Genomic DNA, 26,266 nt, shown 5'->3' on the forward strand with positions numbered 1-26,266 from the left:
TTACCACTGCCTCCTCTTTGGGGAGGGCATTTGGAAAATTACACAAGTAATAATACACGCTTATTTTGGAAATTCTTGAAAATCAGATATGCAAAAGTGAAACATGACCAATTAACCCACTGTATGGTCTGCTGGGGCTATCAGGTTCTTTGGTAGAAAACTACCGCAGTCCAGAAGGTCATCCTTCCACGTTCCTTAATGCACAGTTCAGTGCAAAATAATATTTAAGTGCGGCTAGGGGTGGTGTGAGCTGACCAGAAACCAAGATGATCAAGCTCAGGCTCCAGGTCTATTGAGGAAGATATTTCTGCTACAAGAATAACACGAACAGCTGACACACAGCACGTGATTCTGTACAAGACATTGTGCGAAGTAGCCTCCAAGTATTACCTGACTAATGTCCATAACGATCCTACAAGGTGCGACTACTGTCTCTGTTTTAGAGATGAGAAAACTGAGGCTTGGAGAGTTGGAGGGTCTTATGTATTGCTAGTAAGCAGCAGGGCAGGGATTTGAGTCCAGGTCGCTTTGTGCTCCTAACCGCTATGCTGTCGTCTAACAGTGGAAGCACACGCAACAGTTGGCAGCAGTACTCAAGGAACGCATTACCTTTGGTGGCGGCAGGCCAAGGAGAGTTTCAATGGCAGCATCAGGGCGGTCAGGTAGGGACAGACCTTCTGGGCAGAAAGAACAACCCACAGAAAGGAAACAGGAGCCTTAAAACAGCAGGGTATCCAGGGAACTTGACAGAGGCCAATGTCTTCTCACCAACGATAAATCTTGTTAAACAGTAAAGAAGTAATTCATCATTTCTTCCTATTGAAAGGGGCATTTCTTAAGTCCATACAACTATCAAATAAAGGCTTTGCTAAGAAACAGAAATTTAGCCTATAAAAGATTAAGAAACAAATGTCCTCGCAAAAGAAACATGAAAAATCTCTAAAACCTTGCAGGAAAATAAATTATTGGGCGAACCATCTTCACGACTTTAAGACAGCATTCTTTTTTAATTCAAGGAGAAATAATACATATCCTTCTTGTAAAAACAGAAACAAAAAATCAAAACTACAAATATAAGGGTAAAATTTCTTTCCTTGTAATCCTTAATCCTATTTCACTCTCCTGTCTGATAGGTAATCACTGTTTGTGGTCTGGAGTATATCCTTCCATGCCTTTTTGGATATGTTTACATGTACATATGTGTACACGTGAAAACATAAAGTATTGCTTTTGTTTGTGCGTGCATTTACACAAATGGTTCTGCAGTTTGCTTTTTTACACTTTATCATATATCTTATAGAGTTCAGTTTTTGTTGTTTAGGGCCAGCGCCTTGTTTCTGACAGCTGCCCTGTATTCTGGCTTGGGCCCCTCCCTCACCGATGGGCGTGGCTTGTTTCTGAGCTGCTGCCCTTAGGGCACTGCTGTGAGCATCCTCACTTGTGCCTCGTGCAATACCTGGTAAGGGACTCTCTGGAAGAGACACTGAAAAACGGAGCTCCTGGGTCACAGGATACGCACATTACGACCTTTCAGAGACTGCCAAAATGTCTTCCAAAGTGGAATTCCCAATTTTTAGTCTCCCCAGCAGTTTTTATTTAGAATAGTGAGAATCTGGAAGGAAGGGGAAGGGGGTAAAGTGCAGAGAGAAGATAGACTTTAAGTGGTATATTTGATATAATAAAATATTTTAAAAAGCAGCCACTGTTTTCACAATACAAACTAGATAAAGTAGAGTTGGACAAAGTCTTGGCTTGGGGCGATGCACAAAGATGGGCCAGGCCCTGTCCCTCCAAGAATCGCTGGTGCCGGGCAGCGAAAGAACAGAACTTGCACCTTTTTAAAAGAGGAGTAAATGCTCAAAAAAGGAAAAGGGAAAAACAGCCCCGTTAGGATTTGGGTGAGGGTCACTGAGTAGGGGCGGGGTAGGAAGACCACGCTCTTTTTCCCGCAGGCTGCCCCTGGCCTCGGGGCCCACCTATATTTTAGGAGGCAAATCTGGTCACCATCAAAACCCCAGCACTGGACATGAACTTCCTGGGGCCAGTGGCAGGGCTGCTCCACTGACCTCATAAATCTCTCCTGGGGCCAAACACCGCCACCCTGCTGCTCTCAGTACAGAGGCTTATCTAACGTGGATGGCCCAGAAATGCCGGGGCAAGACGCCTCTGCGGACAGCGGTGCTCACCGTGGCTTTTAATGCATCAGTGGCATACGGAGGAGACAACCCTTCAGAACGCAGCCCCGCTCTGCTCCAAAGTGTGCACCAATTAAGATGATTACTGGTTTCCTTACAACACAAATACTAATGGCCTGTCACACTCTGGCATATTTTTCTTGGTAACCTTCAACTCCAAATGATTAATAAGGCTCTTGTGGCAAGGCTCATACACGCACAGGCGGAAAGTGGGGGAAAAACCAGCGCTGACAACTGCGCACCTAATGAGGCAGGAGTTGGTGAAAACAAGTTCTGAAGGACCACGACTGGGCCGGCAGGGCGTCGGGTCGCGGGGAGGGGAGGATGTCCTGAAAAGGCTCTGAGGACTTAAGATGGGATTGCGATGTGACCCCACCCAAGTCATGTTCTTTCTCTGGGTCTGTGTTTCTTTCCTTCTTGTTAAATGGGGATGGTAATCCTCCTGCGTGTCGGAAAGCCTGTTGGCACAGGAGGGTGCTTAAAGTTGCAGAGAATGGGGACATCATTATCATCATCGTCACACAGACAGGAGTCAGAGTGCAGCAGAGCGGTGAAGCGCAAGGCTCCGAGATCAGGCAGACCGAGGTCGAATGTCTCACTTCCTCCAGACCGGCTCTGGCACGTGACCTAAATCTCTCTCCACTTCCGTTTCCTCACCTGAAAAATGGGGATAACACAGAACCCCCTTTCTTAGCTGCTGGGATGCACAGAGACGACGCGTGCAGAGTGCTCAGCAGGCCCAGTGCCTGAGGCAGACTGAACATTACTCCCGTTAGCTGTGGTTGCTACTGTCACCGTCGCTACACCACGTCAGGAAAAATCACATCCATCTTGGGGCCCCCAAGAAAACCCCACCTTCCCAATTCACATTTTCTAAAGACCCCCTCTCCCCATACAGAACACTTGAAGTTCCATTCCTTCTGTCAATCAAGGCTGGGGAGGGCCCCCGACTGTCCTAAACAGAACTCCTTCCCAGTGCTCGTGAGTGTCTAGGGAGGAAAGTGGTAAAGGCAGTCTCCCTTCTGGCCTACTTAGAAACACGCACTGCTCCAGAGAGGTACCAACACTTCACTGATGCTAGTTTTGGACCAGTATTCAGTTACTAATGAGGATGTAGTCAGAGGAGGCTCCCTCAAACCCTCTGCTTCATTTTTCTCCCATTTATCTTATGAAAAGAGCTGTGCAAAAGGGTCTGAAGCTTTCTCCCCAACCTAGCTGTTATGCTTAAGCCCTAAATTTGGGAGCACCTCAGGCCTCATGTACGTCTCCGCCTCGGCTCACAGGAGGAGCAGGCCCTAAGGGATGCTGAAAGGGCCCCAGGATGGGAGCAAGGGGGCGGGGGGCCCATGCGCTCCCGGGACCAGGCAGCGGCGGGCTGTGTGAAATGGGCCAGAGAGCAACTCGCAAACCCAGCTGGGGTCACATGGGAACGTGGGCCCAGAGATGGTATCAGGAGAACAAGAGCACCAGATTTTTATGGGAAGTCTCTCAACTTCAAACATTGGCAATTCAATCACATTTTAAAAATCAGTTTGAAGGCCAAATAAGCAGGTCTAGGGGCTGTATCTAGCACTTCGGAACACAAACTCTTCAAAGCCAGAAGTTTATGACCTAGAGCAAAGGGGAGTAATTTACCAAATGGAGTTCTCTAAGACCAAAGGAGTTTAATGGATCAGAAAAAAGATGGCAATAAAAACCATGTGTAATTCCACCACCCCACTATTAACATTTTGCTCTATACGCTTCCAAGCATTTAAAAAAGTATGTATGTGGTTGCAGATGTTTTGCTTGGTTTTCATATTTAGTAGGATGGAGCCCAGATGTGCATACCAAGCTGCAGCCTTTGTTTCCCCGGCACGTACCCTACGCCGTCATCGTCTTTAAGTGCTGTCCATCTCGGTGGCTCTCTTAATCCCAAACCCTCTCCTCTGTCAAAATGTGCTCATTTGGCAGTTTTTCTGGGATGGACTGAGCCAATGTTTTCCAAATTTAAGTAGTGAACAGTCAGTCCCCCTTAAGAGAAAAATACTGCTGTGGCCTCTTCCATACACACATCTATGGACTTATCTCAGAAACACTAACCAAGGAAACCAACATTTCTGACTTCCGAGTGTGAATTTTCAAGGAAAAGAAAAGTCTTTAGGTTGGTAAATAGTTTTTTTTTTTTTTTTTTTTTTAAGATTAAAAATCAAAACCAAGAGGTAAGTTAAAAAAGTCCTGGCTAACTGTTGGATCTACTGAGCCCCGATTTGACAAACACTGGTCTAAGGTACAATAACACGTCCCTGGAAACCCAAGGTGCTCCTTAGCTCAGCCTCTGAAGTTCCTTTCTACCTGGGGCCACCCTGTGGCCTTTCCCTCCCCCAGGCTTAGGGCTCAGGAACCACAGGGGACACTGGGTTCCACCTGCGCGCCCGGAGCTGTGGCGCTGAACCCTGCCTCTCCTCCCATCTTCAGGGCGAGAAGCACTCTTTATTTCCTACATCAGCCCCTGGGGTACGGTTTCTTTTGACCAAAGTTTTCACTATTGACAGAAGAGAAAAGGTTGGAAAAATCACACATCAGCATTTTCCTCATTTTACAGGTGGTAAAAGTATGGTCAGAGAGGACCTGGGGTTCCCAGGGGGCTGCGCCTCCCTCCCTCAGACCCACACCTCATATTCCCCTCCCTTCCTTCCTTCTCATTTGAGTCCATGGGGCCTGGGTGGGGGTGCTGGGTGCAGAGTCAGGTCATGAATGGCTGATGTCAGAAATTCGGGTATCAGGAGAACAGATACACAGGAAGTGTTTTATAAATGTTCCCCCAATGAGCTTCGGAATCCTAAAACTGCCTGGGTATCCCGGTGCCTGGCACTCAGCCTCTCAGAGTCTCATTTTCATCTCCAAAAAGGTGGTACTATCTTCCTTTCGGGGTTGTTATGAAGCTGGCACAGTCCTGTAAGCAAACCATCTAGCATAACATGAGTGCTCAGTAAACGGTACCTTCTGGCTTATGCTGTGAATTAGGAGAGGGAGCCAGAATGTAAACGGGTCATGACCAAAGGGAAAACCATTCTATTTAGGTGTGTGTAACCTCAGACAAATCATTTTACCTGATTAAGCCTCAGTTGTCTCATCTCTAAAACGGAGCAGCCCGATGACCTAGCCCGCAGGGCTGCTGTGAGGGCCGGGCAGGTCACCCAGAGTGAGGACTCGGAGGCAAGCGATAAACAAATGCTGGTGGCTGAGCAGAGCCCATCTGGACTGCGGGTGACAGAAGTGTGGAAGCCCCTCACCCAAAGGTTCCCAAGGGCAAGGTGTGCATTGTAACCAAGAATACAATGGCCTTTCTCATTTCTGTTCACTACGTTGTTAGTTTTTTCTGATTATAACAACACTGCACTGTAGAGAGCTTGGAAGACACGTAACAGCACACAGGAAAACACAGAAATCTCCCATGACCCCATCATCTAGAAATAACCACGGGCACTGGGGCGGGTTCAGAGTTGTGCCGTCACAGGCCACAGGCGAGGCGCAGGTGGGCGTAGGAGAGGCGGTGGGCGGCCCGGGAGAGGCGGCTTGGCGGCGTGGGAGCGGGGGCAGGCGGGTGCGGGAGAGGCGGCAGGCGGGAGTAGTGCAAGTCATGCCTCCTGTCCCACCTCCCACCAGATGTGCGGCCCCAGGGACCGCACCTCAGTTTTCTTAGTTCCCTTGTACAAAAAATGGGGACAATATTAATGTTACTTTCTTCATGGAATAGTTGTGGGGATGAAATAAGATAATGCTTGTTAAATGCACAGCGCAGTGTCGATCACATTATAAGGACTCAATAGATGCAGCTGCTGTTACAACATCTACAACTCATAACATTTTTATTGACAAAAACGGACCTTTTTGGCAACAACTATGTCAGCAAACTTTCTTCTACAACAGCAGTACTCCAAGTACGGACTCAGGGCAAGCAGGACCAGTCAGTCTTCCTTGGTAAATTGCTAGTAATACAACTTCTCAGACTTTGACCTAGTGGATCGGAAACTCTAAGTGTGGCGCCCAAGCCTTCCAGGTGCTTCTCGCGCACACTCCCATCTGAGAACCGTAGGTTTCAGTGGCTTCACAGCGCCTTCTACCATCCTTCATTTCATGTCTCCTCCTTTCAGACAGGCTACTTGCTATTGGTATGCTGGGCGGCTTGGCCAGGCTCAGGAGAGGCAACTGCAAGCATCTCTTCCCCACTCTGTTACATTGGTAGCTTCAAATCAGCCACAGAGGGAGTTTTGACAGGCCAGGAATCCACGAGCGCTACAAATCAGGGCTCCCCACCTTCACCCCAGTTTGTTATTAACTTTTACAGCATGCTACTGGCTATTTCCTTGGTTTTTGCTGTTATAAACAACACTACAGTAAACATCCATGTGCGTACATCTGTTTGTTCATCTTTGATTGTTTCCTTAGAAATATTTCTAGAGACGGAATGGCTCGATTGAAGGATATTTTAAAGGCGTTTTGATAATACTGTCAACAGACACTCCTACCAGCAGAGTAGGAATACGTTTATTTCCCCACACGGGTTACAATGGACTTTTGAGCTATGGACTGCAGGCCCAGGACCTGCACCAGGGCCCAGCCGAGCTGAAGAACAGGGCAAATGCTGACGTTTCATACCAAGAGTCCCCCAAGTCTCTCCTCACCGGCCTAAGCTCTGTGGGGACTGAATGTTAGCTGCTGCTTCGCGGGTTTCACACTTGGCTCTCTAGAGTCACCCTGGCCCACAGAACTTTCGGTGTTGTCCTGAGCGGCAGCCCCTAGTCACATCAGGCTATCAAAAACACGAAATGTATCTTAGGTCCCTGAGAAACTGAATTTTTAATTGTATTGGATATCAATTAAGTTTAGAGAGCCACACGTGGCCAGTGGCTACTATATTAGACAGCTCTAGGGACTCAGGAGGGGCTGTGGTTTACGGTGCTTCGTAATTCATAATCACGGTGGTCAGAGGTCCTGCACTTTCTGCACCCGCTTGCCTTTCAAATATTCTGTTCCCACTGACCCATACACATTGACTTAAAAGTTGGGAAATTCTGACACTGCAGAATTTAAACTATATTCTCCCAGACTGCATTTCCTACCTAGAACCCCTTGTCGGATTATGTCCCCGTAAGGACTGGGAGACACTGCGCTCCCAGCTCAGTAGAGAAGCACAGAGGTCAGTCACCCGAGGGGTACGGGCTCCCCCAAATCACTACTATCAATCTATCTCTGATAAACCACTGCCTCAATGCTTTTGCCCATGCTGCTCCCTTAGCCCAGGGAACATCCTTCATTCCTAGGTAATAACACCTCCTCTAGAAAGCCCTCCTTGATTATTCATTTATCTAAAACTGATAACCCCAATTTTAGATAAAACAATCTATATTTGAAGAACTTTAATACTGGATTTCTTATCCCAAAGCTGATTTGAAGTAGCAAATTAGAAGGGGAAAAATGATCCTAGGGACAGACACAGTGGAGGTGGCAAAAAATAAACAAACATCTAAGGGTAATGCAATAAAGAAGATTGAGGGGAAAAAAGTATAAATACCAAACCTAAAAACAGAGCCGTTAGGTCATTTTATGCAAGGGTGATACTTTTCCAGACCTCAGTAGTTCTTGAGAGCAACTGATATTCATGAAAACAATTATTATGCACCATAGTCTAACCTGACACTCTGCGGAAGAGATGAGAAAAGCCCTCCTCAAGTTTGAGGACGCAAAGGTTGATGGGATTTCCAAAGCCACCCATACTTTACAGGTGCAGATACCGAAGCCCTGGAGATGGTGCACTTTGCTCAAGGTCACGAACCGAATACCTGGCAGAGCTGAAACCCAAGCTGGCCTACTTGTTCTCATACCAATACCTGGAAAAAGTTACTTGATAAACTCTCTACTCCACAGTGCCGGTGAACTAATGAGACATTGATGGAGGAAAAGGTAATGGATCTTCCCTGTTCCCCTTCAAGTAGATATTTTCTCTTGTCACTGAAGATAAACCCTGGGAAAGGATCCCTCTCCATATCGAGACAGGTGTCAAAGGAAGAAGAAAACAGGAGTTGGCATTTATATCTTCATGACAAACATGGTGTGAATAGCACGATGTGGGGGTGAGATAATATTTGAAAGGGCATTCTTTAATTGGAGTGATTAATATCCAAGTTGGTACTTCACACAGACAATGGGATCAAAGACTGTGATGGAAATGATATCCCCCAAACACATGGCTGTCCATCATGATGCAAATGACAAGAGAAATAAATGACTGAAGATACACAAATGATTTCAATGCTCTCCACATCACAGACACTTATTTTGGGGCCTGGGCCATGGAGGAAGAATAATAGGATTGATCTAAGGCAGTTATAAACCACCACTGATAGATAAATATACATCTTACTCGATGCAGAAGCAGGTATTCAGAACAAGGTGGTTCACACAGACAGAAAGCTCTTTAAATGACACCTTGCAATTACATTACAGCCTTCCAGCAGATAATAAACCTTCAATGTCTTGAATAATTTAAAATTTTTCAGCAGCATGAAGGGTGAAGGCAAAGAAAATCACACTCTGCTTTAGAGGGAGAAAAAATCCTCAGCAAATCAACTGTAGGAATTCTGGCAGAAAAATCCCCAGTTTTTTATTCGTTGTCCTGATAAGTGGATATTTCGTTCCAGTTCAGCCTAGCCCCTGATTTTCAAAGCCGAAGAGCCAGCAGTGAATGGATCTGTGAGAAATACTGAGGAAAATAAGAGGCATTAAAAAAATCCTTACACATTATTCCTACCATCACAGAGGAGGTAATACATAATAATATTGGGTTGGCCAAAAAGTCCATTTAGTTTTTTCCGTAAAATAAAACACATTTTTTCATTATCACAAAGAACTTTATATTGATTTGGTTATGTTGAGTCTGTCGGCTCTCTCCCACTATTGCCTTCTAGTGAGTAGAGGCCACGGGTGCTGCTGAACATCTTCCAGTGCACAAGGCAGCCCCACAGCAAACCAAGAAACTGCAAACCACTGTTGGCACGTCCAATCAGTCACAGCAGCTACTCCACAAACTGCACACATCTTTTTTTTTTTTTACCTTTTTTGAAATAATAAAACATAATACACTGAAAATGTTGCCCATTTTCTTCCATCTTCAATGTTAAAATGGCTGCACACAAATTCACCAATTCTGATTAAGTCTTTTTAAATGCACACTGATGTGACAGCTGTCACAATGCAATCTAACAGAATTGTTTTGAATGCGGTTAAAAACAAGTAAGCACTACTAGAGCCATCATATGGAAAAAAACTAAAAGAACTTTTTGGCCAACCCAATATATTACTCTGGAGCCAAATAAACTTGAGTTTTGATCTTGCCTGCCACTTGCTTGCTGTGTGAACTGGATCTTTCGAATTCGGTTTCATCATCTGTAGTATCAGAACGTAACGCCAATCTCATGGGATCCAGTGAGATATATGAATAGTTCCTAGCACACAGTAAGTGTTAATAAATGGTGGCATTTATCATTATTTTCATACATTATTAATAATGATAGTTTACATTTTGGGGACTTTAAGGTATAGCTACAAAGGGAATTGAAGGGGGGGAGGAAAAGGGGACAGAGGAACACGGAGAGTTTCGCACCAAGGAATGTTACGGAATCTAAGTTAATGCTTACGGTATGGCTGAGCTGTGGTTACTCAGAGCCACCCGCTGTTCTAAGCCCTCTTCAAACAACTTCTCGATTAATCTGCACAATCCTTTAAGGAAGTAGCCTGAATTTACTGAGGCACAGAGAGGTTATGTACTAGTTCAATGTCTGTCACTCTACTGCCTGATGCTAAAGCTAGGGCTCTTAGAAGCCAAGGAGTCAAAGCCCAGACAACTTACGGTTTAAATTTTGCATTTAGGTTTAAAAAAATAATTTGCACATGCATAATTTTATGCTGTTATAAAAACAGTAGGATCTATAGAAAAATTGGTGGTCTTAAAATTTGGTTCCTGGTACTGCCACGGTGGGCTTTTGCAATTAAGCTGGCTATAGGCACTAGTGAACATCCAGAGAAACTGTCAAGAGAAAATGCCCTCTGTTAGATGACTAAAAATGTTGTTTGGTCCTGCTGAGTGTGTTGTATACGCTATGTCTGTGATTAGCTACAATGTTAGCTTGGGGAAGATACTGGACTGTATTAGTTGGGGGGTAAATTCAAGGGTGAGCTTTGGCCCATATATTAAGTCAGCCAAGATTAAAAAAAAAAAAAAAGGCCTTCCTTGGGTGTCTCCACCTGCTGCTGCAGCCTTGCCCTTTTACACAACGAATGGTCCTGCGAGCAGCAGTATATGCACTTGGGGACAGCCTGGACCGGCAGGTGTGACTGTGTGCCTGCTGGGTACCTGCCTGCTGGAGGGGCCTGAGAGCTCGTAGGGGCTGGGCCTGGCGAGCAGCAGGTGCTCCCTGAATGGGGACAGGACTCTGTCATCAACCAGCCATACAACCGAAGTGCCTGAAGGGTCTCTCCATTTCTCACCTCTAAAATGCACAGGCCATGTCCAGGTTCCTGAAAACAATGCAGAAATCCCCTGAACTCTGGGCTTGCGATGCCTGGGAAGACAAGGCTTCCTGCCATCAGTGGAAAGCCTTGATTTCTTCCAGATTTAAAACAGGCTTTGCGTGTGGGAACCTTGCGAATGCTTGAACCTGAGCTTTTGCACGTGGAGAGCTTGCTGAGAGACAGGGTCCACGGGAGTCTGGAGGAAATATTTAAAAATGAAGGTTGCAACGTGAACAGAACCCACTGTTCTTGAACTTACTCTACCACACTTTTTTGATTTATTTTGCAGTGGAAGGAAGTTGGGGGTGGGGATACGGACAGGGTCTCCCGAAACCTGGAGGGAGTCATGGGGGGATAAGGAAAGAAAGAGACTCCACTGATGGATGTGACGAAGAGGACGATTTTAATTCTGTCTCAGGAAACGCTCTCCTGAGAGCCGTCTGGTGAATCATGACGCAGCAGGAGATACGTGGCGCAGGCACAGAGAGGTGGCCGTCGTTATTGCTGGTCTACCTCAGCGGAAACTTGGCAGCAAACGTAAGCAGGTGAGTGCCCTGAGCTGGAAGGACCAAAACCCAGGGCGCCTTGATTTGAGCTTTTCTATTTCTATAGCCATGAAAGTGGTTTGAAGTGGGCTCATATGGAGGAAGTATTTTGCGGGCAAAAATGTTCACAGGGGAGTTTTAATGCCCCCCGAAAGGCCAGAAACCTGTGTGCTGAAGAGCAGGGCTTTTAGATCAGGTACGCCCAGGCTGGAGGAGATGCTGGTCTACCCCAGAATAAATGGGACCAGCCAGAGAAGAGGCGAGGCGTGGAGCTCCTGACTGAGGACCAGGCAGAGACCCAAGCACATTTTCACATCAAAAAAAATTTTTATTGGACATTTCAGGAGGAATTTATTCCATGCCTGGTGAATTTAGAGTTATGGGCTTGGTTGGGGCCTCAAACAGGTGATTATGGTAATTTAGAGAGAAAGTACCAGGCCATTTCTGTCACAAGGACGTTCCGGCTTGAAAATAATAGTGCCTCCTTGTATTTATAGTGCTGAATACTTTCCAAAGTGCTCTCTCATCTATTATCTCATTTGATCCCTATAACGGGGCAGAGATGTAGGCTGCAGCTTGGCTGCAGGGCTCTGATGGAGAGCTTTCCCCTCCCTGGGCTTCAGCTTCCCTCTGGGGCTCCCAGAACCACCTGCGCCAAAATCCCCAGAGAGCTGTTCATCACACGGGTTCCTGCGCTCCCCTCTGACTGAGAACCTGGACTGTTGCTGGCGTAGGGCCTGGGAACTTGCATGTTAAATGCCCTTTCCTGGTGCTTCCTAGGCACACCACAATCTGAGAACCCTTGTTCTAGTAGTCCATAACTCTTCAGCTCTGTGATCTTGTCGTACGAAACACGCACACTCAGCAGCTAAAACAATTCCTGAAAAAGGATAAAATTCTGATGAGTGGGGAGAAAACAGGCTGGTGGCGGCTCAGTGTATGTGATCATCCAGATAATAACAGCCTCTCGAGGATGTAATTAGTGCCCTCAAAATTGGAATATGACTGTTTAATAATTTAAGTGAGATCATCAGGATTAATGAATAGCAGTTGAAATTAAATGTGGGACCATAAATCCACACAGGCCTGTTACAGTGAGACAAGTATTTATGACAAGGCATCCTGGAAAACAGGGGTCTGGCTGAGGCTAAAGGCACCTTAGCTTATCTGGTCCCGCAAAGGCCGTGTGACATATGGCCTGCTGTTCCTATAATCCAGCGTTTGCCAAGTCTGCGCCTCATTTCGACACTATCAAAAGAACCTGAGATTCCTGTCAAGAATGCAGGTTGCTGGGGTCCATCCCAGAACCACTGAATCCGACTGTTGGTGGGTGAGTCCTGGAACTTGCATTTTAACAAGCTCCTCGGTTGATGTTAATACGGGTAAGAGCTCAGAGCCACTGCAGGAACCCAGCTGGAACTGGAGACTGTGGGGGACACACGCCAGGTACGGGCTGTCTGCCTTTGAAGTCTCTCTCCTTGGCCGCCAGACGAGAGGGTTCTCTCCCCAGGGTTTGTTCCTTCCATGGAAATCAGCCCCCTCTTACAGCTGACAGCGCCCTGTTGCACTTTTCAGCTCATTAGGCTCTTTCACATTTCTAATTTCATCTAATCCCTATAACAAGACTTTGACGTAGATGGGGCAGCTCGGTGCTCATCATCCTGTGTTTCTGTTAATAGTAATAACAGCCACCATCACAGGATCATTAACTACGACCATTTACGGAACTCCGACCATGTGCCGGAGTGATGAAAACTAACGCCATCTAGTTTACCCCAGCAGGGGAGACCTCGGTTTATGGGACGGGTAAAGGTCAGGGGTGGAGCTGGCCTGAAGAACGTCTGGACTTAGGGTGGGCTCGGCTGGCACCAGAGGTCAGCCCCCTGGATGAATCACCATGGCCACGAGGATGGAATAGCATGGGCCAGACGGCTGGAGCCTCCCGCATGGCTGGGTGGTATTACTGATGGGCTGTTCCCCCAGGGATCATAGGGAACGGGTGGGAGGTGAGGAACCGTTCACTGAACTGCCTACGTCCCCCATTCTCCCTCAGCCAAAAAGGGAAGGAGACAGTCTGCATCTACTGGAGACTATTTAGAGTAACTTCTGCTCAGGAAGAGGGTCTATTTATAAGTCATTTTCATCCACTCACGAATGAGTGCCACTTCTTCTGTCATATGGCAGCAGGGACATGTTTCCTGAGAAAGGTCGGAGATGGTCTTTCCTCCGCTTGGTTAAAACAATTCTGCTGGCTGTTGCGGAGGTTCTGGGAAGGTAATTGTTAGTTTGAGTTTTCCATTAACAGGGGCTGGAGTGCAGTTATTATTTAGAATATTCTAGACCATATATTTTGACAGCATACAGAAAAACAAACAAACCAACCAACCTAGCAGGTTCTGAGAACTCTGGGCAGAAAACATAGCCTTATAATTCCACCTGTTTTCACCCTCACTGCAGATGATTAGCGATGCCCAATAAACCCCATTCATTACCACGCACAGGAGCGGAGGACAAACAGTAGATGGTGGGAGGCATTGGTTATCTGAGGCTCCTGTTCACTCATAAATAATGTGGGCATCTCTGAAGACATCTGCATTTATGAAGCACACAAAATTAACTTTTTTAAAAAATTATTCTGGGAGGAATGAGTATTTTGGTCTTTCAGGAGAAGGAACTGAGCATGCACAAGGACCCCAAAGGAGGCAAAAGGCAGTGCACATCTGTTAACACTCGACAGGAGCCAACGTCCCTACCTCACACAGGAGGAAAGGATGTTATATGGTCTTCACGTGTGTTTGCTTCTTTACTCTATAGAACGATGCAAAGATTACATGAGATTTTTCTATGTGTGATAGTAAAGCAAGAGAATAGAAAGAGAAAAGAGAAATTAACTTTTCAATACCCATGAACCTGTATTGCTTGACTGCTATGGTTTCCTCCTTTTGATTTTTAGAATAAATAAGTGATGTAGAAATGTGTGGATTTGACCTTTTTGATCTTCAGAATTGTTGAGCATTTCCTGTTTTTGGCTATGAAAACTGGTAACATTTTAAGCCTCCGGTGTTTGTACTGAGACATCTGAAGGTATCTCTGGATTCAAATCAAATCGAAATTGGCTCTGGACTTTGGTTGCCTCTTAAAGACATGACTGAGCCTTTCTGGGGCTGGGAGTTCGGTAAGAAGGCTGAGAGAGTGTCAGTGCAATGGGGCCGTTGGCAGCTGCCCAGGGGTTGGTGCTGGGCTGGTCAGAGGTCATGCCCACTTCTGGGCAAATGCGCTTCATTACCCTTCTAGAACCAATGGCATTTAGGGGTTTGGGCTAATATTTATAGTGAATGAAAGCAGCAGAACACACCTGTTAGAGATATGAACGTGCATCAAATGGTCACGGCTGAGCATTTCACATCTTTACCTAAAAGTTTTGTTGTTTTTACCTCAAAGTTGTTTTATTTAGGCAGTGGGGAGTAGAGAGGAGGTGAATGTCTTGTACTTTGGCTTGGTGTAAACTTTCTACTAAATGGGAATTTTTCCTTTAGGTGAATGTTGGCTACAAGAGGCTTCCCATAAAATTAGATATATGTTTAAGTTGCTTACACCGGTGTCTGGCACTTAGTAAGTGCTGCGTTAGGTGGCATTATTGTTATTGCTGCTTTTTCTACTCCCCTCTGTGATGCAGAGAAAATCAGCCATTCAGCTCCCCATTTATGGAGTGAAACGTGAACGACAGGAATGGGTCTCGGCCGGTTTGTACTAGACCTTACTTTTACTTCAGTCTCAAATCTCACCTCCCTCTAGACCCTGAGTAAATAACAGTTCACATCAGACCGACGCCAGGAGAAAGGCCCAGGAGCTTCTGACGATGATCGGAGGGGGCAGCTCTGTGACTCTTTCCCTGGGGACCTTATTCCAAGGGCCTCCAATAACCTGCTCCACTGGGTTTCTGCTTCCTCCCACCATGTTTTTAAGGAAACAACACAAAAGAAAAGGTGAGGTTTTAATTCTCACAAGAAAACCAGGAGAATATCAGCAATTTAGCACAGTTTTGCTGTGCCAAGTTTTTAAAATGTAGAAGGCTCACCTGCCTGAATAGAAATGTCACCTTTCTGAAAATATAACACAGCTATTTTCCACTACAGAAACCATTCTTTCCCAAATATCAGAGCTTTTGATGCGTCAGATGCAATCCGAGTGATTTGTTTGATTTTTTTTTGCTACCCCAGTAAATCATTTAAACAGTGCTTGATTCACAAAATCCTCAGTTTTTATAAGATGCACAAAATATCCTATAAACATATCAACTCCTGCATCCTGTGTGCCTGCCAGATATCTACCAAAAGGCTTGTAGATTTCCTTCATTATAAGCTAATTGATATTCAGTAACAGCTTAAATCTTCTTAGCAGTTCTCTCCTTCGGAGCCTGAGAGGGAAGCCTGAGAATGTCAAAGATATTAAAGGAGAAGAGATGCAAGAAGCCGACGGACTTTCTTAGTGGGAAGACACCCTGCAGACTGATCCTGAACATGTGGGATTCTAATAACTGATGGAACCCATCGTGGGTTCCCTCCCGTCAGATGGGATGGCAAACGAGGAGGAGGCGAATGGCAGGCGGGCAGTTTAGGTCACCTTCCACCAACCTCTCTGAGGTCTGTGAGATGGACCTGCTTCCCTCTCCTCAGATTTCACGTCTGGGGAACAGCATTTCACATCTGGGGTAGCCGGGGAGGGGATGCCGGGCTGGCGAAGTATGAACTGTCATGCTACCTGCGCGACCTGCCTTACCCTTTCTTCCCTGTGATGTGCTCCTTGGTGCAGGCCCTGCCCCGCCGGGCGGGCGGCGGGGTGCAGGTCCTCAGCTGCGAGCCTCTCCCTGGGCCAGCTAGTTCAGGAGGGAGGCGGTAGGAACAGATCCATGTCGTGTTCTCTAGGTCAGCCTAACAACACCGCTAACATTCTGGGTCATCTGACTTCTTTTTCTATTTCACAACGGACTCAGGAAGGAAGATGTGACCGCCACTTTATAATGATAAGGGAAAATGACTGTTGAAAGTTAAATGAAAGAAACCAGGGTATAGTTACATATGATCGGATGTCTACTACACAAAGTGCAATGTAAAGGGACTAAATGTAGATTCACATTATGGAATATTATCTATTAAAAAACAGATGAGTTAGCTCTCTATGACCCGAGAGATATCGGTTACACATTAGCAGGAAAAAAAGGAAGAGTAATGTGTACAGTATGATCCCATTAAAAGGGGAAAATGCCATGTAAAGATGAGGGGTTAAAGTTCTAGGATCAGACTGCATGGTTTTAAACCAGAACTCTGCCTCTTTGAGCTAAGTACACAGTGGCCACTTAGCCTGTCTGTATCTCAGTTTTGTCATCTGTAAATGGGGATAAAGATATTACACCTTTTTTTTAAGTAGAAAAAAGAAGTGTGAGATCGAGTCCCGTGGTTGTCGTACTGCGAAGGATAGAACTAACGAGCATGCTGTGGCAATGGATACGTGAATGTATTTAGCACAGAGGAAACGCTCGGTAAGTACTAGCTGCTGCTGTATGCTATCACATGTCAGCACTGTCATGCAGACGGTCTGATCCACACCAGGCTGTTAATGTAAGCCACCTCATTTGGGGTGAAACCAGAGGGGGACTGGGAGAGTATGAAAAAGAAAGTGGAAATAAAAAGACGCTGGCAACCAAAGAAGATACACAAATGGCAGACACACATATGAAAAAATGTCCAAGAGCAAATGTCATTAGGGAATTGTAAATTAAGACAATGATAAAATATCACTAAGCACCTGTTAGAATGGCAAAAGTCCAAAATACTGACAACACCAAATGCTGGCTAGGATGCAGAGCAACAAGTACTCTTGTTCATTGCTGATGGGAATGCAAAATGGCACAGTCATTTTGGAAGACAGTTTGACAGTTTTATATATCTAAACATAATCTTGTTCAGCAACTGTGCTCTTTGGTATTTATCTAAGTGACCTGAAAACTTATGTCCACACAAAAACATGTACGCAGATATTTATAGCAGCTTCAGTCATAGCTGCCAAAACTTGGAAGCAACCAAGATGTCCTTCAGCAGAAGAGCAGACAGGTAAACTGTGGTACATCTAGACAATGAAATATTATTGAGTGCTAAAAAGAAATGGGCTGCAAGCCATAAAAATACATGAGGGAACCTTAAATGCACATTCCTAGGTGAAAGAGCCCATCTGAACAGGCTACTCACTGTGTGATTCTAATTATATTAGGCATTTTGGAAAAGACCAAACTATGGAGAGAGCAAAAAGGAGAATAGTTGACAAGGGTTATGGGGGAGGGTGAATAGGCAGAGAGCACAGAGGATTTTTGGGGCAGTGAAACTATTTTGTATGATACTATAGGTGGCTATATGTCATTATACATTTGTCCAAACCCACAGACTGTAGAATACCAAGAAAAAAACTTAATATAAACTATGAATTTTGGGTGATTATGACGTGTCATCATAGGTCATCGGTTGTAACAAAAGTACCAGCCAGTCTAGTGCAGGCATAGGACATTGAGGGGGGAGGGGAGCAGTGTGGGAGAGGCTATATGTGAATAGAGCGTGGAGGGTTAAAACTGCTCTAAATAATAAAGTCTAGAAAACAAACAAACAAACGGGGGGGGGGCACTAAATGTTAACAGTAATTGCTCAGGTGAAGAGATTACAGACAGTTCTTTCTGCATTTTCCATGTTTTATCCTCAGTTCCTAGCCTGTGCTCCTGCCATTCCTCTGCCTGGAATATTATTCCCCTGCCCTACCCCAAGGAGTAGTATCTGCTTACCCCTCAGGGTCGAGTTGACTAGAATTTTCTCTGGGAAGCCTTCCCTGATCTTCTCTGGGCTCCGCAGCACCAGGACCTCCACCAAGTGCCTCGCGTGCCACAGCCTGACGACTGCCCCTCACCACGTGTCTGCCCTGCTGGGAGTGAGCCTTCGAAGGGGAGTCTCCTTTACTCCTGTTGTGTCCCCAGCACCTAGTATGGCGTCATTTCATGAATTGTGTTGAATACATGGATATGAATTAAATCAGGACAAATGTAGAGAAAAACAAGCAACGTTGAGAGAACCCAAGCAATACAATGAACGTGAGGAATGGCCACCCCAAGTTACGATAATGAAAATAAACTAATGCTGTGAGAGAGCTAACAAGAACGGAGGAATGGATGCCTGGGGGCAGTGTCAAGGGTAAGCTGAAATGTGAATCAGGCCAGGACAAACAGATTTCCCTGACGTGTCCCATGGCTGGCGCGGTGTGAGAATGCCGGTTGGAGTTACTAAGCCCATGGGAAGAAGACTGCGGACCCTGGCTCACTGGTGGGGGTCTCTACCACGTGAACCAATGGACTCTGCAAGAACCACTCACTGCCAGCAATCTACCAAGAGCTCTGCAATACTTGCTTATTAGCAGGTTCCTTTTAGGGAATCCATCCCTGTGTACATGGAAAAAAATTTTTGCTTTAATCCTCACCTGAGGATGTGCTTATTGATTTTTAGAGAGGGGAAATGAGAGAAAGAAAAGGAGAGAAACTTTGATGAGACAGAGAAACATCAATAGGCTGCCTCTTGTATGCACCCCGACCACGGACCAAACCCACAACCCAGGCATGTGCCCTGACTGGGAATCAAACCCATGATCTTTCACTCTGCAGGACAATGCTCCAACCAACTGAGCCACACCAGCTAGGGCCCTGTGTACATTTTTGTTTGTTTGTTGATAGAAAGTTGAGCTGGAGAAAATGCTATCAGTGAGCGTAGAGCACAGCCTTTCCTTTCTGTACCTCATCATTACAGGCAGCCTATAGTTCATCTGAAGAAGATGATAATCCTTCGCATGACTATGTATCCAATTTTTCTAGAAAGCCAACCCTGTTAAAAAGTGGGAAGGGGAGAGAAGAGTAATAGACAGAAACTGATGAACAAAGGGCTATCTGTGTTTCCTAATACAAATCTCCTATCCAGACGGTGCAATGTGAAGGCAGGTCTGCCACCCGACATCCTAATCTCTCTCTCCCAAATGCAGAAACGCCCTCCTGTCCTCCTAATCCTCAAGCAGAGCTCACACATTTGAAGAGCATCTGGAAATCCTGCATCTGCAGGGGCCTGTTTGCAAGCACTCCCGGATTCTTCCAGCGTCAGCGTCCACCTCCACTCCAGTCCCTAGTGCTGCCTGCACAGAGCTCTGGATCTTACTGCAAGAATTTGTCTGCTCCAATTTTGTCTCCTATCGAAGGTCTCGACCCTTAGCTGAATTTCAATTAGTTGCTCTGAGGATCCTGGAGGAGACTCATTTCAGAGGAAAATGCCTTCAGCTAGGCAGCGCGGATCCAGCCTGTAGTTAGCGTCTATGGATTTCAACTCTGAGAATTGCCACTCACATGTGGCCCAGAGAAATGCCTTTTGCGAAGTCCCACATTTGCTGTACTTGAGACAGGCCTCTCCATAATGCTGAAATTGTTTCTCCCGAATCTCATTTTTAAAACAATCACTGCTGAGGAAGTTTTCTTCCAAAGCTGCCTTGAGAATTGTTCCTTGAAACAAGAATAATGATTGTTTTTCTGAAAAATGCCAGTTGCAAATTCTAACGGCTGATGTGCAGGACGGAGGGCAGCGAGGTAAGAGTTCTCTCCTCTGGGTTCTACGTGTGGTTCATTGAGAGAATGGGGCAACAATCAGGGACATTGGTCTTCATTGTCACCTGTGAAATGGGACAGTAGTTGGTCTCCTCTCTATCTTATTGGGGTGTGGCGATGACACCACACTGTATTAATACTGTTGCTCTCTGGAGAAATAGATGCACTTGGAGAATGTCATTCTTACAAAATTGACCTTTTCTTTCTCAAGATTGTTACTTCTTTTTTTTTAATGAGGGCGAGTGGGGGCGGAGGGGGTCATGTTATTTTTATCCCTGAGTATAACTTGAAGGAAATTGGGATATTAGAGATGCAAACCATTAGGGTCCAGGACTGGCCGTGCTAGATAATGAGCTCTTTTTAGCAGGAAGTTTGCTCTCCAATACAATGGAAAAGTAATTTACTGAGAAGTGTCCTTGGGGCCAGAAAGGAGTAACGCACTTCTGCAGATGTTCCGTGCGGCCAGCTGTACGAGGAGGGACAAGGCTGTTTCCAGAGCCTGGAGATGGGACTCCTGTCTCCTCTGCTGGCAGCTGGCTGTACATACTGAGTGCAGCCTGCCCTCCGCTCCAGGCCTTGGGCTCCCCACTTGTAAAGTGAGCAGGCTGAGAAACAGCTGTGGTTTCCACACATTTTAAAACAGTGGAACAATTTTTCAGAAACCAAATACAGACCATGCCAGGAGAGACACCTGAACCCCACCTGCACCTGTGAGGTTCTTCATGTTCCTCACAGTGCTCCCCACAGGGTATGGCGAACTTGGGTGTTTGCCCCAAGGAGCAGAGGGTGTTTCTGCTGCAGCGCAGTACACGGAAATCCAGTGTCACGTGAGCAATGCGCTCCTTTATGTGCCTTTTCCCTGTCCGGCTGCCGGCCGGTGGCTTGTGTGTGGTGGACCCAAACTGGGAGAAGGCTGAGGTGGGGAGAGGAGGCTGGTCAAGGGAGACAGGAGAGGGAGAAAACCACAGCGGAGACCATCAAGCCCTCGTCTCCCCAGTTACTATGTACAGAAGCAAAAATTAACCGTGAAGAAGGCAGACAGGAAAAAAATGACTTCATTTGGAATATGATGTTAGAGGAGAGCTTTACGAATACCCTGGACCGCCAGAAAGATGAACAAGTGGGTCCCAGAGCAAATTAAGCCTGAAATAATCACTGGAGGCAAAAAACTGACAAAGCTGAAGCTGTCCTACTTTGGGTACATTATGAAAAGGCGGGGTTCTTTGGAAAAGACAATAGTGCTGGGAAAATAGAAGGCGGCAGGCAAAGAGGAAGGCCAAATACGGGCCAGACGGACTCCATCAAAGAGCCAGAGGCATGAGTCTACAGGAGTAGGGCTCCTGAGGACAGGCCAGGGTGGACAACACTCATTATAGGGTGACCCAGAGTCAGGGCCAACTTAACGGCATGTGATAACACACAGGGTAAGGGTCTTGGGCTTTGAGTTCCCAGGCCTGGGTGTCCTATTCACTGACTGTGTGACTCTGGGCAAGTCACTTAACCCCAACTCCCCATCAGAGACCCAAGGATACAACGCGTCCCTGACTTTGTTGTCAAGAATAAATGGGACAACATGTGGACCTGGTGCATTAAAATGACCCCCTAAATAGGGAAGGGGTAGGAGACAATTTGGGTGGGAGGTGAGACAACAGGACATTTGTTTAGTGTTTGACAATTCACAGAGCCCTTTCACCCACAGAAATGAGAGCACTGTACCTGCCCTCCCTGTCGGTATGTTTATCCCTGACCCCCCTCCTACAACTAGTCATAAATAATATCAATAATAATAATAATATTGATAATACCAAGACTCAATGTTTATTTCTAACATTCACTATATGCCAGGCGTTGTCCTAAGCCCTTTACATAAAACTCATTTAACAGTCACAGCCGCCTCAGAGGGAAGCACTGCTGGGGCCCCATTTTACAGAGGAGGGCACTGGAGCGCGGAGGGCGGGTGCCTGGGTCTGGTAAGTGGCAGGGCCCGGATCAAAGATATAACTGCTGCCGGACTCTCTGCTGAAGAACAGGGCTCTGGAGGCAAGGAGACACACCCCGGGCTTCAGTGGGCCCACAGACCTCGCCTCAGGGACACAAATAAATCTCATATAAGGTGCTAGATGCTCCTGTAACCATGGTGCCCAAGTATTAAGGGAACAGAGGGAATGTACTTTGATCATTCATTCATCAAACATGTATGTTTGATGAGAGAACAAGACCAATGACATAGTCCTGCTCTCAGAAGGTACTATCTAGCAGGGGAGACATGCAGCCACTCAATATTAACACAAATAATGTTTACACATTACACTTACTTGTATTTTAATTCTGCCTGTGATAAGCACTCAAAAGGAAAACTAAAGGGCTCCATGACAATGAGTTTAGGTCAAGAGTCAGGGAAGGATTTTAGAGGTGGCAGGAACTGAAGTTGTGTGTGTGTGTGTGCGCGCGCGCGTGCGTGTATGTGTACAGACACACACCACTGAGGCCTCTTACTAACGGCATGTAATTAAGAGTGTGGTATTAAAAATGGGTCAATAGGGAGGTCAGCTTTGATTACTCTGGAGTGCACTTAGACTCCCTCTCTTCACTCTTGATTAGTGCCTCTAAAGAATGTGAGCAGTGGAGAGGATTTTTCTTGATTTTTCTGCAACTGGTAAAATCTTTGATGCAAAGAATAAAGTTGGGCTACTGGTTGCAAGGCAGTGTGGTACAGTGGCTAAGATCACATGCTTGGGGCCAGACAGATGTGGTTTGATCACCACATCATCACGTAGGAGCTGTGTAACCAAGGCTAAGCCACTTAACCTCTGAGCCTCAGTTTTCTCATCTGTTGAACGGCAAGGAAGATACTGTAGGTGGGCTTGTTTAACACTTTTCTTAATCCACCTTCCTACCTCTACTAAATAAGGCCAAAATCAAAACACTCCCATGGCCCAGCCACTCTTGCAGATATGGATGTCCAGATGTCAGAGTTGTGGCCAAAAGTGTTTCCTAAATAACTTTCCTAAATAAGAAGGCATAGTCTTGAAAAGAAGGGGCTTAGTTCTCTTTGCCCTTCCTCCTTCTTCCTGAGCCGCAGCAGCCATTCTATGACCATGAGGATGAGGAAGCAGAATAAAAGAAGCAGCCTTACTGGTTCTTTGATGATAGCCTTGAGCAGCTGTACCAATCCTGAATCTTCTTATAAAATGAAAGACTGAATAAATAAAGAAATCTCTTACTTGTCTGAGCTACTGTTTATCAAGTTTTCTGTTATCTGCAGTTTAATGCAATTCTGTAGTGATAAAAATGAGATATATACTAAAAAAACCCTACTTCATGGGTTGCCGTGAGGACTAAACAAGATAATGTGTGTACAGTGTCAGGTTCATGGCCGGGCCCGGAGCAAGCGTCAGTAAATGGTGGCCCATATGTTGATGCTGCTGAAGAAGGGAAACCCTGCCACTCTGTGTCCAGGAAGTCCCTGGCTGGAGCATGGAGGGCAGGAACTGGGTGGAACAGGCCCTACCTCGATCACTGAAGTCATCGACCAGCACAATCTCGGCGATCAGCTCTGGGGGCGAGCGGTTCAGCACGCTGTGGACGGTGCGGAGGAGGGAGGACCAACCCTCATTGTGGAAGGGGATGATGATGCTGGTGTTGGGGAGCGTCTCCAGGTAGCGTTTGCTGTTGCAGCTAGAAGGAGACACAGGAGACAGGGAGAGAACAGGTTCAGCTCTCATCTTGCCAAGAGAACTCAGGCACGTGTTTCGGCTAACTGCAAATCCCACTTCCTCTCCAGCCTTTAGGGAACAAGTAAAAGCTGGAGACACCTCTGTCACTCCAGAACCTTCTTCGACCTGGCATCCTGAAGGCCGGCCTCCAATCCCTGTACACACAGTATACCAGGATAAATATACAAGACCCAAAACAACAGCAGCCAGTGCTGATGGAGCAGCACAGGGGTTCAGTGCTTCACATGCACTGACTTGTTTAAGCCTCAATCGTGATGGGAACATGGCTGCCCATCCTCACGATCCCATGTGGAGGACAGCCCTTCAGCAATTCGGGCCTCCCTCCCTACCCCTGCACATTCCTCTCCAATGGAGGAGAAACCACTTGTCCATGCGTTTGGAAGCACAAACTGGGCTTCACTGGCTCAGCCCCGCCCCCTTTCCCTCCCTGGGCTCTGCCAGCAAAGGGCACATTTTCTTCTCCACTCTCCACTGTGGTAGGCCGCAGGGTGGGAGGCCCTGCCCCCGCGGGCCTTTAATATCATTATAACACTGCAAAGAATTACCACAGTTTCTTATTATCATCTAATATCTAGTTGGTGGTCAAATTTCCTGGATTTTCTTGTGTCTTTTTATAGTTGGTCTGTATAAATTAGGATCAAGGCAAGGCTCATATACTGCCTTTAGCTGATGTGTCTCCTAAGTCTCTTTTTTTCCTTACAATTTATTTGTTGAAGAAACAGGGTTATTTGTCCTATTGGATTTCCCACAGTCTGCATTTTGTTGCTTGCCTCGCTGTGGTTCTCCAAACATGTTTCTCTGTTCACCCTCCAGTCCCTGGATCCTGTAAACTGGTAGTTAGATCTAGAGGCTTGACCTAACTGGATGAGATATTCTAGAAATGTCTTCACAGGTGTGAGTATCCCATGGGAAATACACAATGTCCAGTTGTCTTTCCTTGTGCGATGTTGCTGGCCACTGATGAATCTTTTGTTTCATCAGGGGTTTGCAAAAATGATGATATTCTAATTCTATCATTCTTCATTGACTAGCAGGAATACTTCTATCAAGAAAAACAATCACATCAACTATTTGTTAACCCCAAAGTACAGGAAAGACAGGGTAAGTTCTTGATTCTTTGTTTATCAGTTTTCAGAATGACTTGGTTCCCCTGCATCCCCCAAAGATGGCAATTAGTGGTTTTCATTATGAATTCATCATTTTTAACATAATTACTATGTTTCATTTCAGTGCAAGTATTATTCTTAATGGTTCCCAAATAAGTCCATCTTAGCCCAAGGGAATCTTTTCAACTTGGCTCCTGGTCCTTTGAACATGACCACAAAGCACCGATAGCTTCCCTGCTTTCTGATAAAAGATACCAGAAGATTCTCCAGGCTTAACGTGTTCATTTCCTTCCCTAACCAGGAACTGGCCATTCTGCCGCGGAGCCCTGACTCTCTAATATCATCAGTATCACCATCCAGACACTGGGCACTAAGGGCACTCATTAGTACTGGCTTGGTTATGGTTTCTATGCCTTTACAGTGGCCAGAGCTAGTAATACACTTTAACAGATACATCATGAGTTTATGCTGAAATTCTATATTTAATATATAGGATCACAGAGTTTTACTAAACTTTAATTTTATATTGCATATTCTTTTATTGAGACATGATTCACATACCACAAAGTTCGACATAAAACACCCTGTAAGGTATACAATTTAGTAGTTTTTAATATATTCACAAAGTCGTAACTATCACCACTATCTAACTCTAGGACATTTTCATTACCACTAAAAGAAACTCCATCTACATTGGCAGTCACTACCCATTATTCCCTTTCTCCAGGCCTTGGAAACCAATAATTTGCTTTCTATTTTCATATATTTTCCTAACCTGGACATTTTATACAAATGTAATCATTTAATATTTGGTATTTGTGTTTGGTTTCTTTTACTTTATTCTTTTTCATGGTATAATACTATTCCACTGTATGGCTATACCACATTCATTAACTGATAGACATTTGGATTGTTTCTCCTTTTGGCCATTATAAATAATGCTGCTATGAATATCCATGTACAAGTTTTTGTGTAGACATGTTTTCAATTCTCTTGGGTAGATACCAAGGAGTAGAATTGTTAGATCATAAAGTAACCCCATGATTACTCCTAAGGGAACTATTAAATTGCCTTCTATAGTGGACACATCATTTTACATTCCTGCCAGCCATTATGAGGTTCCCACTGTCTCCACATATGCTCACTAACTCTTGTTATTGTCCATCCTTATGATTACAGACATCCTAGTGGGTATGAAGTGGTATCTCATTATTGCATTTTTCTAATTGTATATCTTTGGAGAAATGTTTAGTAAATATGCATTTCATTTTTAAATTATTCCTTGCTAGTGTATAGAAATACAATTGATTTTTGTATTTTGAGCTTGTATCTTACAATCGTGCAATCTTGCCGAACTCATTTATTAATTCTAATTTTTTGTATGTGTGGAATCCTTAGGATTTTCCATATACACAAGAATGTCATCTGCAAAGAGAGAGTTTTACTTCTTTCCAAG

The 26,266-nt window shown here is 45.4% G+C and overlaps 1 protein-coding gene across 1 annotated transcript in view; it reads right to left on the bottom strand.

The window, feature by feature from the left end:
- GALNT10 (polypeptide N-acetylgalactosaminyltransferase 10) overlaps positions 1–26,266 on the bottom strand; it is a 175,452-nt gene that overhangs the window by 50,260 nt on the left and 98,926 nt on the right. The window contains exon 4 of the mRNA XM_054568136.1: positions 23,479–23,645. Coding sequence (XP_054424111.1) covers positions 23,479–23,645 — 167 coding nt within the window. The remainder of the gene's footprint in view (positions 1–23,478; positions 23,646–26,266) is intronic.

This window comes from Pteronotus mesoamericanus, unplaced genomic scaffold (genome assembly GCF_021234165.1).
Source record: "Pteronotus mesoamericanus isolate MK-2021 breed Mesoamerican mustached bat unplaced genomic scaffold, CSHL_Meso_final contig_2, whole genome shotgun sequence".
Taxonomy (NCBI): domain Eukaryota; kingdom Metazoa; phylum Chordata; class Mammalia; order Chiroptera; family Mormoopidae; genus Pteronotus; species Pteronotus mesoamericanus.